Source organism: Abramis brama, assembly GCF_963993115.1.
Source record: "Abramis brama genome assembly, chromosome: 20".
Lineage (NCBI taxonomy): Eukaryota > Metazoa > Chordata > Actinopteri > Cypriniformes > Leuciscidae > Abramis > Abramis brama.
Window position 1 is genome coordinate 23938097 of NC_139982.1, and position 16856 is coordinate 23954952.

Genomic DNA, 16856 nt, shown 5'->3' on the forward strand with positions numbered 1-16856 from the left:
TCACATTGGCGATATTTCAGCAAAATTCCGCGGGCACAAACTCCATCAGTAGCAATGTATGAAGCACTGCCCATACCCAAGATTTCTGTTAGTATTCGCAGCGAATTCGCGCGATGAACTTGAACACGAACTTTTTCGCGAAACTCCAGAACGGGCGAAATTTCGCGGATCAATTGTAAATGTGACCGCATTGTAAGTGGCCTGAAATATGTGCTCGTTTTGTTTTTCGTCAAGTATACACACCACACAAATCTACATGTTTACTTCTTTCTTTAATTACATTGTCTAAAAGAAGCAGGTGACAGTCATTATCTCGTTATTTTTCATATCTTCTAATTCACTGAGACCTATGTATATGTAAATTTCATTTCATAATATTATATATTGTACTGTGGAATACTGGCAAAGAAAGACCAAACAGTGTTCTTTAAATTTGTGTATTGCTTCTTAACTGATACCACATAGATTTTTGGCACACCACATATCAGAGTTAAATGTCATAAAAATTTCATAAATATTTCTATAAATCTTTAAAATACTGTGCTGTTTCCTAAAATAAGATATATAGAGATGATTACTCTAACTCCTCTAAGGTCGAGAGATAAGCAAACATATATATAATTTATTTCTGAATCTCTTCACTGCATACTTTAACGTTCATCATGACTTTATTTCATTCACAGCCACTCTCAAAATCTGTCGCCCTTCCCTCAGTTCTGACGTTACCCACAGTGCTTTGAAGGTGAAATGTGTAATAATGCTGGCTGTCCCTTCGTGTCTCTGTGATGTTTTAATCTCAAATATGAACATTATCTCCATTCTGATTCCATACCTGTGGGGTTTTATGGCGTTTTAAGTCCGATAAAATTGATGCATCTCTGAGAAACGAGACTCTAACAATGGGAAAATCACAACTAAATCTTAGATGATCTAGAGATGTTGTGGTGTGTCAAATTGTAACACAGATAGGCACACATTGCAGTTACATGTTTAAATAAATAACATAATAAACAAATCATAACTTCTCCCAGTTGTTGAGCAAAGCAAAAGGATTGCAGGACATAAAATGAAAAGGACAAGTTTTGGTTAAACAGGACAATGAGAATTTACACCTTGTTAAACCACTTCAAATTTGTTGTAGATGGTTGTAGGTTTAGCTGCAAAAAAAAAAAAATCCAAATCAAATTTCAATAAAAATTTAAAAATAAATATAACAATTTATCGACATTGAAGTCCTGTATCAGTTACAATTGACGAAATTGATATGTATAGATTAAGGAGGTTTCCTGTAGTTTTGTGGATGTTCCTTTTTACCACCCAACAATCAAATGATTCTCATTACACTCTCAACACTCTATTCTCAAAAAATAAATACATAAAAATAAATAAATGAAAATTCACCACTTAAAGTGAAAGACAGATACATACTGGCCCTTTCAGAGTGATTGTGTCAGTGTTCAACTCAAAACTGTCAAATTTGACAAAAATTAATTGTCAAATTCTACTTTAATTTGGTTAATTTCCATTCATCCATGAGACTTTAGGTATTTCAGTGTACAGATCTTGTGTGTTCCAGTGAAGATCCATTATTTCAAATAAAACTCTCTGGAAATTAATACTGACTAGCAACAGCGCACCCTAGAGTCGACTGAAGGTACAAATAAAATGTTGGTGGGAATGCCGCAGACTTCCTTACTGCATGGAAGACACCTAATAGTAAACCACAATTCAGAAAGACCAAAGAGAATTGTTGATCATTCAGACAAACATCCAATGTTAGCATATTACAAGACTCGAAGATTCAAGATGGTGGAGAGACCTGCTGCTTGCTACGGTTGCGTTTATTCGCACGTAGGGAGATTTGAACTCTGTTTTCAAGTGACCACGGCCCTTCTAGGACTGTCCGCAAAAGAACTGAGGGACATCTAAATGCCCGCCGATCACATTTCAGAGATTCATGTACCTCTTGGTCAGAGGTTTAGGAGGGAAAAAAAGCAAGATATTTATTTCATAGGCAGCTGATACATAGACAAAGGTTCCCTTTTTTCCTGAAGAAATATTCTCTGTAGAATTGTCTTAGCAAATATAGAAAATGGATCCCCAGCTCTGCTGGTTTCAGTGCATTCAAAGGAGGCCAAAGTCCTTAAAAGCCAAAGGATAGTCAGCTCATGTTTGTAGTTTCCATACAGTGTGTTGGCTTCAATGTCCTCTCTGGTGCCGGAGCTCTTGGAACGGAAACGCAGGGAACCGTTTGTGCTTACGTGGATATTTTGAATGCTTGAGTTTCTTCAGGATGTGTCAGTTCCTAAAATCCACCAAAAAGCATGATAGGACAACAAAGTGTTCAAATTAGTGAACTGAAATAAGGGTAGAGGGAAAACGAAGCTTATGAACAAGATGCGTGGAGTCCTGATGAGGACGTCTCGCCCAGTCTCATCTGTCTAAGAGGACTTTCAGCGCCCGCTCGATGTTCATTCTGTGACCCACACGGGTCACACCCAAATCGATCAGATCCTCCTTTTGCAGGTTGGGCAGGTGGCTGCCCTCGATATCGTTGTCCATAAAGGCATCCCTGTGCTCGCCCAGGTTCAGGCTCTCAAGCCAGTCAGCCACGTCCTGCTTGCTCCACATGAGGACGGGTTTGGTGGCGAAGGGCTTGTTCGACGCTGCCTGGATGAGGGTGAGCGGGGAAGGGGAGCGGCTACGCCCCGTGCCTAGGCTGAGGGGTGGTGTGGGCAGGCCAAAGACATCCGTCATGGTGGGGGAAGTGACCGACGTCGGGAGGGAAGAGGCACAGCTGAGACCAGAGTCTGGCGGGGACATGATAGGGCTCGGGGTGTGGTGGTGGGAAGGCAGGCTGTCAGCCTGTCGGCACGGTGACGGGGCAGGCACGTTGGGGCCAGGCTGGGCAGTGAAGGTAACGGTGGTGTTCTGCTGTGTACCTGAGATGAGGGATACACCATCCTGATTTCTGCAAAGACAGAAGGATAAAAGTGAAGGAAAAATTAAAGAAAACAAGGGAATATGTATTAAGATGGAAAACATATTACACTTGAGGGAGAATGAAAAACTATATTCCTGCAAAAGATGCTAAGGTGTTGAAAGTGGTTGGCAGTTCTTAAGACCGGTGTTTTACATGTTGCTATGGTGTTCTGGGTGCTTACTGGTCCAAGTTAAAAGTCTGTATGTTATGGCTCATGTTTTGTCTGTTTTATTGTCAGCCAGATTAAAATCGTTAGTCAAATGACATAGAAAACTAATACCACACCTCTCCTCAACAAACTGCATTATATAAATATGAGTGATAATGAGTGAAACTTCTGAGTAATAAAGCCTGGGTGAAAAAACATTTAAAAAAAACTAATTACTGTACAAAATTTGACTTCTATAAAATCTGATACAACCACATTTTTTAATTTACATTTGTGGTGTCCTATTTTTCCAAAACATTACAGTCTCAAGTGGATCTAAATCAAATTAAGCCTATTATTTTTTAATTGAAAAAATAAAATAAATAAATACAGTAAAATATTGGAACATCATGGTAGAATTTGTTTGAAATGAATTTTATTTTTGCTGATTTTAATTTAAAAAAGTGTTACTGTTACATAAATGACAATTATTTTGAGGAAAATCTGCTTTAATTATCATTAAAATAATGCAAAAATAGAAAACAGCATAATTCACCAATGTATATTGACAGTATGCGTGTACTGTAGGTGGTTTAGCTTGGATGTAGTGGATGCTCTTTAGCAATGCAATGTCCTTGCTCCAGGGTTTCTTCTACCCAAGGTGTGTTGGCCTACATTTGTTGAAGTAAACTTTTACATTTTCATCTGATGTAGCACAGCAAATAAAACCAAAGACAGACTCATGTAAAGAGTACTTGAACTACTCTGAATTGATACAATGAAAATACATCAATAACAATATACTGTACAGTATGCAAGTTACACGTCCAGCCCATAGCTTAAGATTAACCTCAGTTCAATGTGAAGAAAAAAACCCATCTTTGCTCAGTGTGCTAAACATAGCGCTCTGCCTGGGCTACAAGTGCATTTTAGGGTCAGTTTTCTGGTCTGTAAATAACATCATTCAATTATGAATGAGACATGGAACTCCATGTCAATGGAAAACCACTGCCTGTGCAATGTGGCAGCCATTGGTGTACTCAACCTTTGCTAATGCAAATCAAGTCAATTGCTGATATTTCGCAAAATAAATGACACTTAAGTTTAAAATTCTCTGTAGGAATCATCAGTAAAAAAAAAAAAAAAAAAAAAAAAAACTGAAAATGGCGAAAGACATCAGATAAATATTGATTAAAAAAACTCTTCATACAATACTAAATACAAAAGGAAATGATCAAATTGTTTAATGTTTAAATTTTATCCAAAATTATAGTGCAAATTATACATTTCAGTTATGATGCAGCCATAAAAAAAGCTGCCTATGTTGGCAGCAGACAGGAAGGCAGCTCAGTAGGTTTTCTGAAAGTCGGAACTACTTATAACCCTAAATGTTTTTTTTTATTATTTTTTTATGAAATATAAAAGCCTTTAAGAGATTGCATAAGAGAATCTAGAGATATGTTATGGGAGCAGTTTGGGTGAAGTGACAACTAAGTAACAAATGGTCCATGCTGTAACAACACACACATACCTCCTTCCTCTGTGGTACGGTCTGTGTTCATCATCACACTGACGTTGCTCATCTCGTCCTCAAGGCTGTTCTCATTATTGGGTTGCTAGGCAACTCTTTCGTTCTCCAGCAGAGTGCACACACTAATCTGAGAGCCTAAATGTAAGCCTATGATACAGGAAGGAAAGAGGGCATACCTTGTTCCGAAGTGAGTCCTGGATCCCATTGGAGAGTCTAATGCTTCCCCTGACTTTGGTGCTTTGTCCTTGTTAACATGCTGCAGAACTGAATTGGTTTCAGGACCATGGGGGCCTTTCATCTCCGGAGGGTCACCCCACAACTTTGAGGTTCGTTGCGTTGGGGTTTTTAAGGGTTCTGGTGGAATAGATCCAGGGGGCGGAGGTGGGACAGAGGAGGGCATTCTGAAAGAGCTCACGTTCTCCTCTGGCAAAGCATCCTTGTAAAGTGCATTGCTCTTGATGGCAGGTTTAGGTTTTGGTTTGGACAGGATCTGAGACCTGTCCACCAGAAAGGCTTGTCCATCTGCATAGACGGTGCACGTGTCCAAGGTCTCACCTCCTTCAGAAGACAAGGTGGAGATGCTGGACACAGTAGAGATGGTGCTGGTGGTCTCCAGTTGGGGGTCACCGCTGCTTCGGCTGTCAACCTCGATGCCCGAGTCAGTGATTTGTTCGTAGGGCTCTAGTGGCCCAGGAGGGAAGCTAGGAGGTGTGCAGTTTGTAAGGACCGTTGGTCTTTTGATTTCAGAAATTCCACCACCTAATGGGGGATAGTAGGGAGCAAGAGAAGGCCCTTTTGTACCATTTGCTTTCTGTTTGAGCAGTTCAGCTATAGTCCCCGCCTGGTCTTCAGGAATGTCAAAACTGTTGGCAAACTCGAGAGGGGGTGGGAGGGGTTCAGCAAACACAAACTCTTCATCAATGTCGACAGAGGCCAAGGGAGGTGGAGGGATGCCGAAGGGCAACTTGACAGGCTCATCTACTGAGCTAACAGTTATGATGGTCTTGCCATGTGGAGCAGCTGATAGCGCCTTGGGAGCTGGGGGGTTGGTGGGAGCTGGCTGGTTGGGGTCGCGAAGCTCCCCAGGGGTGTTGTCGGGACTCGCTGCCTCGTCCCTGTCGCCCTCTGACAAGCTGTTATCCTCCGATTTTGCCCCATCTGTGGTGTGTACCATCAGCAGACCAGCTGACTTTTGCTGAGAAGTGTCCACAATGTCAATCAGCATGTTCTTCTTCTCCTCAGGCCTCTTCTCAGGCTTGCCCAGATCTAGCTGATACTTGGATTCTGTCTCATATTTGGACTCTGTCATCTGCCTCCGCAGACCCCCACGGGGACGGCCCATGGTAGCAGTACTTGAGAAGCCAACCTCCACATTTGGTCTAAGCTTGGTGTCGATGAAAAGCGGTTTATTGAGATCAAGTTTGGATAGGTCACTCTTTAGCGGAAGAGGCTGTGATTGCTCCCTCATGGCTCGGTCTCTGGCTGCTAACGCTAAAGCTAATGGTGAATTGGGGTCAAGTGGTTTGCCTGTTACCGGGTGAACGTAATTCCCACTTCCTGAGCTGTAGGTCTTATGAGCAGGTAGACTGATCGGGCTGTGTCCTGTACGAGTGCTCAACAGTTCCCTTACCATGGTGGGCTCAGGGCTGTTGAAGTCTGTCACATTGCCTCCACCTCTAGGGATGCTAAGTAGTGATGAGGGAGGTGCCATAAGCCTACGCAGCCGCTCATCGCTGCTGAACATGCCCTCATCTATAGATTTGGAGTGTCTCAGACGTGGAGCCGGTCTAGGTGCCACATCCTCATCACCCGCATCTGTGGACTTAAAAGATGGGGAGTTGCGATGAGCATCAAGCCTCTTCTCCCTGTCTCTGACTGCACCGGCAATGGCAGCTGCAAAGGGACTGCCTGCATTTAAGCCATCTTCAGGACGCAGTTGCCCTGGGTGATCCGGTGTGGTCGTTTCAATTTCCATGCTACTCCCTTGACTGCTCTTACCACTGCTGCTGGTGGAGGGCTCTTTGATTATTATTGTCGGAATTGGAATTGAGCAGGTTTTCTCAGGACTGTCTTCTACATTGGATTGTTTGACAAGCATTCCCTTCCTTCTGGCAGGCTTATTGGGCACAAACAGTCCAGCTTGACCCATCTTGCCCACATCCGAGTAAGGGTTCTCAGGGATTAGGGCACGGCGCATATGAAGACTCTGTTGGGCTGTTGGGCTATGATTGTACCCCTCGGATTCATACTGCTCAGGACTGTCTCTGTAAAACATACCCTGATCTCTCCACCCAGCACCTTCACCTCTGTCTGGGGCTGTGCTGTTTGCATTAGGACTCTGTGAAGTAAAGCCTGGTCTGATGGTGCCGTATCCTCGACCAGCTGGGGCGGGAGCATTATTATGAGGTGGAGATGGAGGGGAGATGGCTGGTGGGGGTGGAATATCCTCTGATGTGTCAGGCATTGAAAGGCTTCTTGTAAATTTCAACATTGGAGGAGTAAGGAACTGCTTTTCTTCTTCGGTTACTCCTGTAAAGGAATAAAAGAGGAAAAATCAACAAGCTTGGTGGTGCAATCACCACCCGGAAACAATAAATATGAAACAACAAAGCAACTGTTACATCTTGAAAATATGTCACATCAGTGAAAAAACACCCAGCAAGAGTGGGCTGACCACCGAGTGTAAACCAAATATTTGTATCATTTTACAAAGAGCTGAAATATTTTTTTGTGCAATTTGTCAAAATAAAGGACTGTGTAAAGATTTACTTCAGCAACAAAACAAAATTGAACAACCACACACCTATAGATGTTTGCCGCCGTATGGTTCCCCTTGGTATACCCAGGAAGGGGCCTCTAGGACTCCCTGGCTGTTGTGGTGAGTCTACTGCTGCATCCTGACTATTGCAGAGAGACTACAAAAGACAGAATAAGGCTGACATGATAATAAGGACAAGCAGAATGCAGCACTTTTGCAGAGCATCTTTTCGAACTAGGCTTCACATAATATGTTGAAATGATTTCATTAAAAGAGACTAAAAGAAGAAATAAAAATAAATGTCAAGCAGTGAAGCATACTCACAAGCCTGTACATAACTATACTCTAATTTAGGCACGCATGGATGCATGCATGGGCAACGGTCTTACCAGACTTGTGAAAAGTGGTTATTGCAGTTAGGCTACAATACAATTCTTAACAATGCCACAGGAGTCCAGAACTCTAGGGGAGATTAGACAAGGCATGCTTACATTCATTTCAGGGCTGACAGCGAAACACTTGCTAGTTGGGCGTGGTTTGACCGCCGCCACCCTCAAATCTGTGTTTGAGTTGTCCCACATTGGTTTCTGGGGGGGTACGACCTCATCCACTTTATCTGTAAGACAACAGCATCTTAAATTAGAAAGCAGGAAGCTACATTTAAAATAAACTCAGTATCAAATATTGCTAATTTCCTCTAACATGATCCTCAAAAGCAAGGATCCGAAACCAAGCAAGGATCCAAAACCGAGCAAGAAAGGCGACAGAAATAGATACAGCGACAATGGTCAAGGTCAAAGCCGTGCAAGCGCTTCCTGGTTCCATTGGAGAAATCTTAGCACTTCTTTCAACGGCCACTGCGCAACATGCTAGCATTTTTTTTTTTGACAGCTCCCATGCATGGGATGATTACTTAGTGTGACTTGAAATACAATCCTCTTCTTCAGACCCTCATTATCTGAAAGCTGATCATCTACACAGAAATGGAGGAAAGGGAAATTCAGAGTCTGATTTCCTAGCATAAATGTCAAAGACTGAATCTGGTAAGTGTGTGTGTTTACCTGAATCTGGTAAACACACACACACACACACACACACACACACACACACACACACACACACACACACACACACACAAAACCCCCTGTACACCTGGCATTAAAATATTTCGTATCTGGATATTCTTTAATTGGATTTAATTATTCTTTACAATCACACTTCCTTGCATCATTTATCAAACTTTAAAATCAGTGGTGACAACTCAAAACGATTTCTGTCATGTTGACAGACAAAATGAAGGTATTGTGTTTCCCTACATTCTAAACATTCCCACAGTAAAATATGCTAATAAAGATTAAAAGAGAAAAAAAGAAGAAAATAAACTTTAAAGCACCCAAGATTAAAAATCAGGAGAGATGCTGACAGATTTGTTAATTAAATCAGGTGACCCAAGCGCATGACTGCAGTATAATTAGTGTCAGATAATTATTGTAGTGCTGCATTATCATTTACAACTTTATCGAATGTTGTCAGAATTTGTGTCTGACCACCTCAGAACGCGGTTTCAGTGGTTCAGTTACAATACGTTTTACACTTGAGTGCTATTTATGTGGTCAAGTGCTGATCATACATATCTGGAAATGCTTGTTAATGCCAGGACTAAAGGGGGCCACAGTTACACCTCTTCATTCGGCATTATATGGATATATACACTCAGATTTTAAATTTAAAATCCCATCATAACCCTGAGGCGAAGCTTATTTTAAAAAGAATACTACCAAAACAGCCCATTCAGAAGAATCTGTCTAGTTAATATTCATAAAAGAAAGCATATCTGACTGCAGAAAGAGTATGCATTTGTTTTTATAAACAAGGTAATATCTATATATCTTGATAATATCTAAATATAGATTTAAAATGACTCTCTTTGATGAACTCAATACGTACAAGGCTGTTTTAAGGACACAGCAGGAGTACTATGCAGCCAGCCATATTATGTAAACATAAAACTAATGCTTACAAAGGTTCAGAAAATATCATCTTCAAGAAGACAAAGGAGTCCATTCAGCAGCCTAAAGATGTTGTATCATATCTGTGCATCAGTCACAGGTCATCATATTCCTAATCATTGATACCAGCAGTGATAGCTTTACAATGAAAATATGGCATTACATTTTGCAGGTGGAATGTTTCTATATTAAAAATTATGCAGCATTATTTCCATGGCAACGTCTTGTTTCAGAGTGTTCTTTAAAGTAGTAGTTCTTTAAAGGAAGAAATTATCTTAAAATGTCCAGCTTTAGGATTTTATCTTCTCTTTGAGGAGCGAAATGTAGGCAGGATCCATTATATCAGTAGGAACAAGGACATGTATCTGAAGCCAGTTTTGGCATGGGAAATTCGTGGCTCTTGTTTTCTCAAGCATATCCTTTTTATAATAGAAGTCAGGCTGTTGAATAATATATTCTTACATTGCACTTTTGAAGATCTAGGGGGTCAATAAGTGAAGCTAAAGGCTTATGGAGCATTTTGCAGTGTAAACACATTTGGTCTGTTTTCACAAGTAGTCTTCCATTCAGCTGGTAAATTTTGATTATTGGAGAGAGAATACAAATTATTTGCACATTTGTTTCACTGAATCATATCAAAAAAGCTAAATTGTGTTAAAATAATTACTGTTGCTAAGCTGAGGTGACAAATATTTAAAGAATGCTTAGGGAAAACTCACCCTTCTTTTTCCTCAAAGTGGCTTTAACATAAAAGAACAATTCAGCTTTATTCAAGTATTAAAATTCAGAGATAATTTCCAGAAAACATGACGAGGAGAACCAACGTTTGGAATACACAGTATTCCTCCACATGGCATTGACCTGTGCATAATGTAATGCCATTTTAGACGGAAAGCAACAACAAATCCATGCAGTTAACTTTTCAACACTACACAGGACAAGTAGATTAGTATCCAATATAACAAAGTGACGAAAAAGACAATTAATTCCTGATTACACAATATAAATAAGGATTTAATACGCATGTAATACTGCTTACCATTTGTGCCATTGTTTAATCACTAATAATTAAGACAGCATGACCCATCAAACCCTAGATTTAGCTGTGGTCACCAGAATAAATCCTTCACAATCCAACAACGATCCGCTCAGGTGAAATGCGTAATGCTTTTACAGTGAATGTGAAGGTAGTACTTTTGTTTTCTTTAGTAGAGACTACACAAAAACTGTGTATGGACACAATGTCCATATAATCAAAAATCTCTGTCTCAAAAAAATACATATAACAAAGTCACATGCATGCCAGGGAAGCACAGCAGTACAATTTGTAAATACAATTTGTAAAAAATATTTTTTTAAATAATCGTATAATACCTTTATCCACTTTTAGGTCAGCATGCAGGAAAACAAAACAACATCAAAGTTCATTTCATAATGAACGGTAGCTGTAGAACAACAAAAAGTGTCACAGGTTAAAGTGCATTCACAAGACATTTTTGCGCTTAAAAACAGCTAGACGTAACAGAACAAAATGGAACTGAACCTTTTAACTTGACATGTCGTCTTAAAAATGCAGCTCTCATGTCATGAGACGCCAAAAACATAACACAATGCAACGCAACCTGTGTGAATGGTCCCTTATCTTGTTAAAAAGAATTAAGAGAAACTAGACATTAAATTAGATGCTTCTGCTTGGCTAGACTGGGCTTACCTAGGTCTTCTAGCTCTGAGGTCATAGATTTTGAACGCATGGACAAGGCTGTGGAGGGAGCCCTCCGTGGTGGTGGTGGTGCTATAGCAACAAACCAAAAAAAATAAAAAAAATAGAGCAGGTACAGTAGATGCTTTAGCCATGGGCTGTAGCATTCCCATGGGGGAGGCATTGTATACAACAACAACTCATGCATTCAAGGTTTGCCGATTCACATTTTAAATAATGAATGCAAAAGAAGAACTTAAAACACAAATTAATAGTGTAATTAAAATCAGTGATTAGTAAAACTAACATTAACATTATGGAAAAGCAATGGTTAGAATCACATGAAAGGAGTTTTGTCAGCTTAATTTTCATACGTATGACTAAACATGTTCCTTCATGATCCAGTTAGTCGGGAAACCCTGAACAAATCAAGACGTTTACCTTTCTTTCGAGCCGTGTCATCAGGGTCTAGATTTCGACTGACCGTCACCACTTTGATGATTAAGTGGTTGCCGCCGTGACGAATCATGTTGACCACTTGTTTGTGGCCCACTTTGACAACATTGTCCTGGTTCACCTATAAAAAGAGGAACAATTAAGCATCAGCAGTGGTTTACAAATTATTTCCTTTACAATGAAAATGCATTTTAGGCACGTTCAGTAGGGCTGAGAAGGTAAACTTGACAACCGCACCACCGCGGTGGCTGAGTAGCAACGGCGGTGGTCCGCCAGAACACATTTTTTTGTATGTGAATGCTGTTTTACATGAATATTATGACACGAGTGAAGCACAAAGCTTTGTTTACAATAGAAATAATAGGTTAGCAATTACAGTTTTTCCCGATTGCTTAAACACATTTCTTGAAACTATGCCTCGTATTCTCAAAACTATAAACACAAATCCATAACGTCTCACCCAATTCCCCAAACATCCTATTTTCAGGTCAAAATGAAGCTCTACACTCAAAACCATTCACTCTTGCTGAAAAACCAAACTTTGCCCTCAGACAGGACACACAAGCCCTCATAATCACACACACTGCAACATAGTCTAACACACTGGTGCAATAAATTCAAAATAACATTTCCAAAACTGGTAAGTTATGTTGCTTGTGGTTCCCCCCATCACAAACCTTTTCACATGATGAACACAAAAGACACAACCAGTGGATACATTGGCACATTTTTATTCATACACAGAAAACACACACACACACAAATATATTTTTTTCCTGTTTTACTCTTTTTTTTTTTTTTACTCTCTCCTCTAATTTTTTTTTTTATATTTACTTACAGTAAGATTTGTGTGACCAACATATGACAGTAAAAGAGCACACACAAACCATATTCTAATATGGAATTCGAATTGTATTGGAATGGTAAAGAGTGTTGGGACGTGACAAGAGGGTCTCCACTCAAGGATACAATATGATGGATACGTCTAAGAATGTTCCACATATGGGTGAAATACCATCATTGGCCTAGAAAGATAACATTCTGGGAGTCAAGACTATAAAGGAGAAAGACTGTCCTCCCTTCACTGTCATACTCTGCAGCCACTCTGTGTGACTGTACGACTGCTGGCCTTTTCTTGCAAGAAAATACACCTCATCAAAGACTATTGGAAATGTTTGTCTATTATTCAGTGATAGAATTTTGTTTGCCACCACACCTCCCTGAAGGTTCTCGAGGCGACGGTAAAGCGACTCAAATTTGGCCTTACTCGTAGCCGAGCCTCCCTCATAGTCATACCATTGACTAACACATGGGCAACTAGAGTGGCTTGAATTTCATCTGAGACTGCTTGTCTTCTTGTCCTTGCCCTTCCTCCTCCTCCTTCTTATCCCTCTTCCTTCATGTCTTTCTGGATCCATTGTTCCAAAACGCAATAAACTGATTTGGGCCCTTTTATATATCTATTGAAGGTTCTGATTGATGTGTGTTAAATTTTGACTCTTAGTGTTTCCACTTGGGTAATTGTGTGCTAACTGAACTGAAGCTGTGCTGACTTGAGTGAACAATTTTGAATGCTAGTGCTTTCTAAATGACAACATGGTCTAAGCAATGAGAAATTAAGGGATTTGTGTGTAGAGTTTTGCAGTGACAGTTCAACAAATCTGACTCATGTGTCAAAACAGGGAATAGTGTTTATAGTTTAGTGAAATGGGTGTGCTTTTTGATAAATGGCGTTATGGTCTTGAAATTTTAGTTCAAAAGCCTGGTTATAGTGTTTAAGCAATCGAGAAAAACTGTAAAGGAACCGTATGTAAGATTGTGGCCAAAACTGGTACTGCAATCACTTTCAAATTACTGTAGGGCGGTGTATCCCCTCCCCCTCCCCCCTGACTCCAGGTTGCCAGCTAGGCTGCAGGATCCAGCAGGAACGTAGGCTGCTACAAGGAGGTTCCAATGGCAAGTGACGAGTCTAATGAGAGCGGCCTCAGTGCTATGGTACAGTCTAATGAATCGTCATGAATCCAAATGTTTCCATGGCTGCGATGTAACATTTAAAGGAACCGTATGTAAGAAATGTATTTCAATTAATCATAAAATGGCCCTGATATGTCACTAGACATTAAGAAATCATGTTCATTTCAAATACTTATATCACTGACAACAGTAGTCCGGCCAGGATATTGTCATTTAAAAGTGACGAGTCCTACACAGTAAGTTTGTACATAACTTTGTCACGACGTATTTCGGATTCATAACGAGGTCTTTTAGGTTTCGTAACGTTAGACATTTTTTATCCGACACGTTTTGTAGCTGCAGCTGTGGTAACTAGAGCAGAGCTGGCAACCCGGATGCCGAAACACTACTGACTTTGTGATTGGTAGATAGGTGGAGGGTGGGGCCTCAGGCCAAAACACAACATGACAACATCAACATCAGTTGAGGGCTGCAACTTCACTTTTAAATGACAATATCCTGGCCGGACTACTCTTGTCAGTGATATAAGTATTTAAAATGAACATGATTGTCTAGTGACATATCAGGGCCATTTTATGATTAATTGAAATACATTTCTTACATATGGTTCCTTTAAATGTTACATCGCAGTCATGGAAACATTTGGATTCATGACGATTCATTAGACTGTACCATAGTACTGAGGCCGCTCTCATTAGAGTTTTGATTTGCTCTTAGCATCCAACCCTGGTTGTATATCTCTATTAGTGTTACTGGATCTTAGTGCTGCATTTGATACCATCGACCATAACATTCTTTTGAATAGACTCGAAAATTATGTTGGCATTAGTAGAATTGTACTAGCATGTTTCAAATCATACTTATCTGACCGTTATCAGTTTGTAGCAGTAAACGAAGAGATGTCATATCGATCAAAAGTTCAGTATGGAGTATGTAGGAAACTCAGAATCGAAGACCAGGAGACTTGGTTCTTTCTTCAGCAGGATTCTTTATTGAGAGCACGAGCTGTCGTAGCTGCAGTCATGAAGTCTAACTAAGGGAACTTTACATGGTATCTTATAGGCATTCAGTGGGCAGTCCTTAAAGGTGCAGACTTTACACACAGCCTTAGGGATGACCACTAAATCTAATCATCTAAAGACAATAGAGGCAAAAGACAATAGAGGCAATTACCCCCAACTGGACATAATGGGATTCCCCAAATTGTATAAACAACACATGGTCACGAGAAGTAAGACTATGTAAACATTCACACATAGTTCAACTCTTAGTAGGAAGATCAAAGACTAACAAAACCCCTTCAATGGAAACTATATTGAATCTAATCAGTAAATGGATGCCATCATGTTCGCCTTGAATGCCCAATACAGTGTAGTTCACCTTAGTTTTTCATGTGATGTTATGTAAGGATGTAGGATCAGCAGATCTTAAACATATTCTTAAATTTGTAATCCTACAAATCTTTCATTTCAAAGTCAAGTTTCTAGCATCTGTAAAACCGCATTCTTCCATCTTAAAAATATATCTAAATTACGACATATGCTTTCAATAAAAAATGCAGAACAGTTAGTTAATGCGTTCATGACCTCAAGGCTAGATTATTGTAATGCTCTCACTAGAATCAGGAAGTATGACCATATTAGCCCAATTCTGTCAACACTGCATTGGCTCCCTATTAAACACTGTATACATTTTTAAATATTGCTGACTACTCACAAAGCACTAAATGGTTTAGCTCCCCAGTACTTAAGGGAGCTCTTAACGCATTATAGACCTTCATGTCAATTGCGATCTCAAAATTCTGGCCAGTTGATAATACCTACAATATCAAAATCAACTGCTGGTGGTAGATCATTTTCCCATTTAGCACCTAAACTTTGGAACAGTCTCCCTAACATTGTCCGGGAAGCAGACACACTCTGTCAGTTTAAATCTAGACTAAAAACGTGTCTCTTTTACCGGGCATTCACATAGAACATAATACATTTCTATTATTCAAATCAGTTAAATGATTATTAGGCTGCATAGATTAGGTCAGCCAGAACCGGGGACACTTCCTAAAACCCCTCAACAAACCAGTCTCCATACCGGCGTGATGACTCCGACCTCCAACCAGATGGAACTGGATAAATATTCTGAATGTTCTGATCCAATCTAACTTCTAACCTGTAATGCTGCCTGAATCATAATCATACACTGTTCGTTCATTGGCCAGAGGAGAACTGGCCCCCGACTGAGGCTGGTTTCTCTCAAGATTTTTTCTCCATTCTGTCACCTGATGGAGTTTCGGTTCCTTGCCACTGTTGCCTTGGCTTTTAGCTTGCTTAGTTGGGGACATTTAATATTCAACATTATTGATCTGCCTTACTTCAGGTGGACGAAGACGCAATTTTCTTCTAGAAACAAACTGTGTTGTATTATTTTCATGTTATCACTATGAAGCTGCTTTGATACAATCTGTATTGTAAAAAGCGCTATAAGGTCAAAAGGTAACTTGACTTGACTTGAATGAGAGAGTTTGTATTCTGGTTTGCGATCTGGTCACCCGATTATCAGCGAATTTAACAATATTCCATTAGTTATTCCACTGGACATGGAATCTCGTTTCTTTTCCCAAATCTTCACTCACGCCTCGCCCATTTTCGAAGGGGATTATAAACGTTTCTTCCTTGGTTCGCTTTTAATTAGGAATATTATATTCACATTCTTTACTGTGGTAAAGTAGACAAATAGCCTACCTTTTTACTTGCATGTCAAATTCTTTTTAACACAGTTTGTGCTTGTTATTAGACTTGGTAAGGCGCGTCAAGTTTATTTGTAAAGCGCGTTTCACATGTGCGGGTGATTTTAGTTTCGCTTTCTCTGGCAGCGCAAAATCAAACATAGCCTAAATGCCTTGCCCTTGTGGAAGATAAAATTCGTTCTTCAGACCTTTTACAACAAGTAGAAAACATGAAGATATCAGAAAAGAGATGGTCTCTTTCCTGCTCGTGTCCCACATCCCTCTCAAAGCGCAGAGTGGTAGGATTATATGACGCGTCTTTGTGTGGAAATCGAATTTGTTTTTTAAAATATTTAACTTTATTATATTAAGTAACCATTATTTACTGATATTTATTTAATGCTTTACAGGCTTTAGTGTGCTGTTTCTTTGACGGAATTGCTCATATAAACACGCATATCTGTTACGAAATGTATGTTTGAGCCTAGTTTATTTTTAATTTATTTTATTTTCAAAACAACCCCCCAACCACAACGCCACTGCCGGTAGTTGGTCCATTACCACCGCGGTGGTAAA

At 39.9% G+C, this 16856-nt stretch overlaps 1 protein-coding gene across 1 annotated transcript in view; it reads right to left on the minus strand.

The window, feature by feature from the left end:
• Positions 1-255: 255 nt before the first annotated feature.
• Positions 256-16856, minus strand: part of shank2b (SH3 and multiple ankyrin repeat domains 2b) — a 99204-nt gene continuing 82603 nt past the window's right edge. The window contains exons 17-23 of the mRNA XM_084094168.1: positions 11570-11705; positions 11141-11221; positions 10149-10193; positions 7912-8036; positions 7466-7577; positions 4839-7191; positions 256-2971 (exon numbers count right to left, since the gene is read on the minus strand). Coding sequence (XP_083950294.1) covers positions 2434-2971; positions 4839-7191; positions 7466-7577; positions 7912-8036; positions 10149-10193; positions 11141-11221; positions 11570-11705 — 3390 coding nt within the window. The 3' untranslated portion in view covers positions 256-2433. The remainder of the gene's footprint in view (positions 2972-4838; positions 7192-7465; positions 7578-7911; positions 8037-10148; positions 10194-11140; positions 11222-11569; positions 11706-16856) is intronic.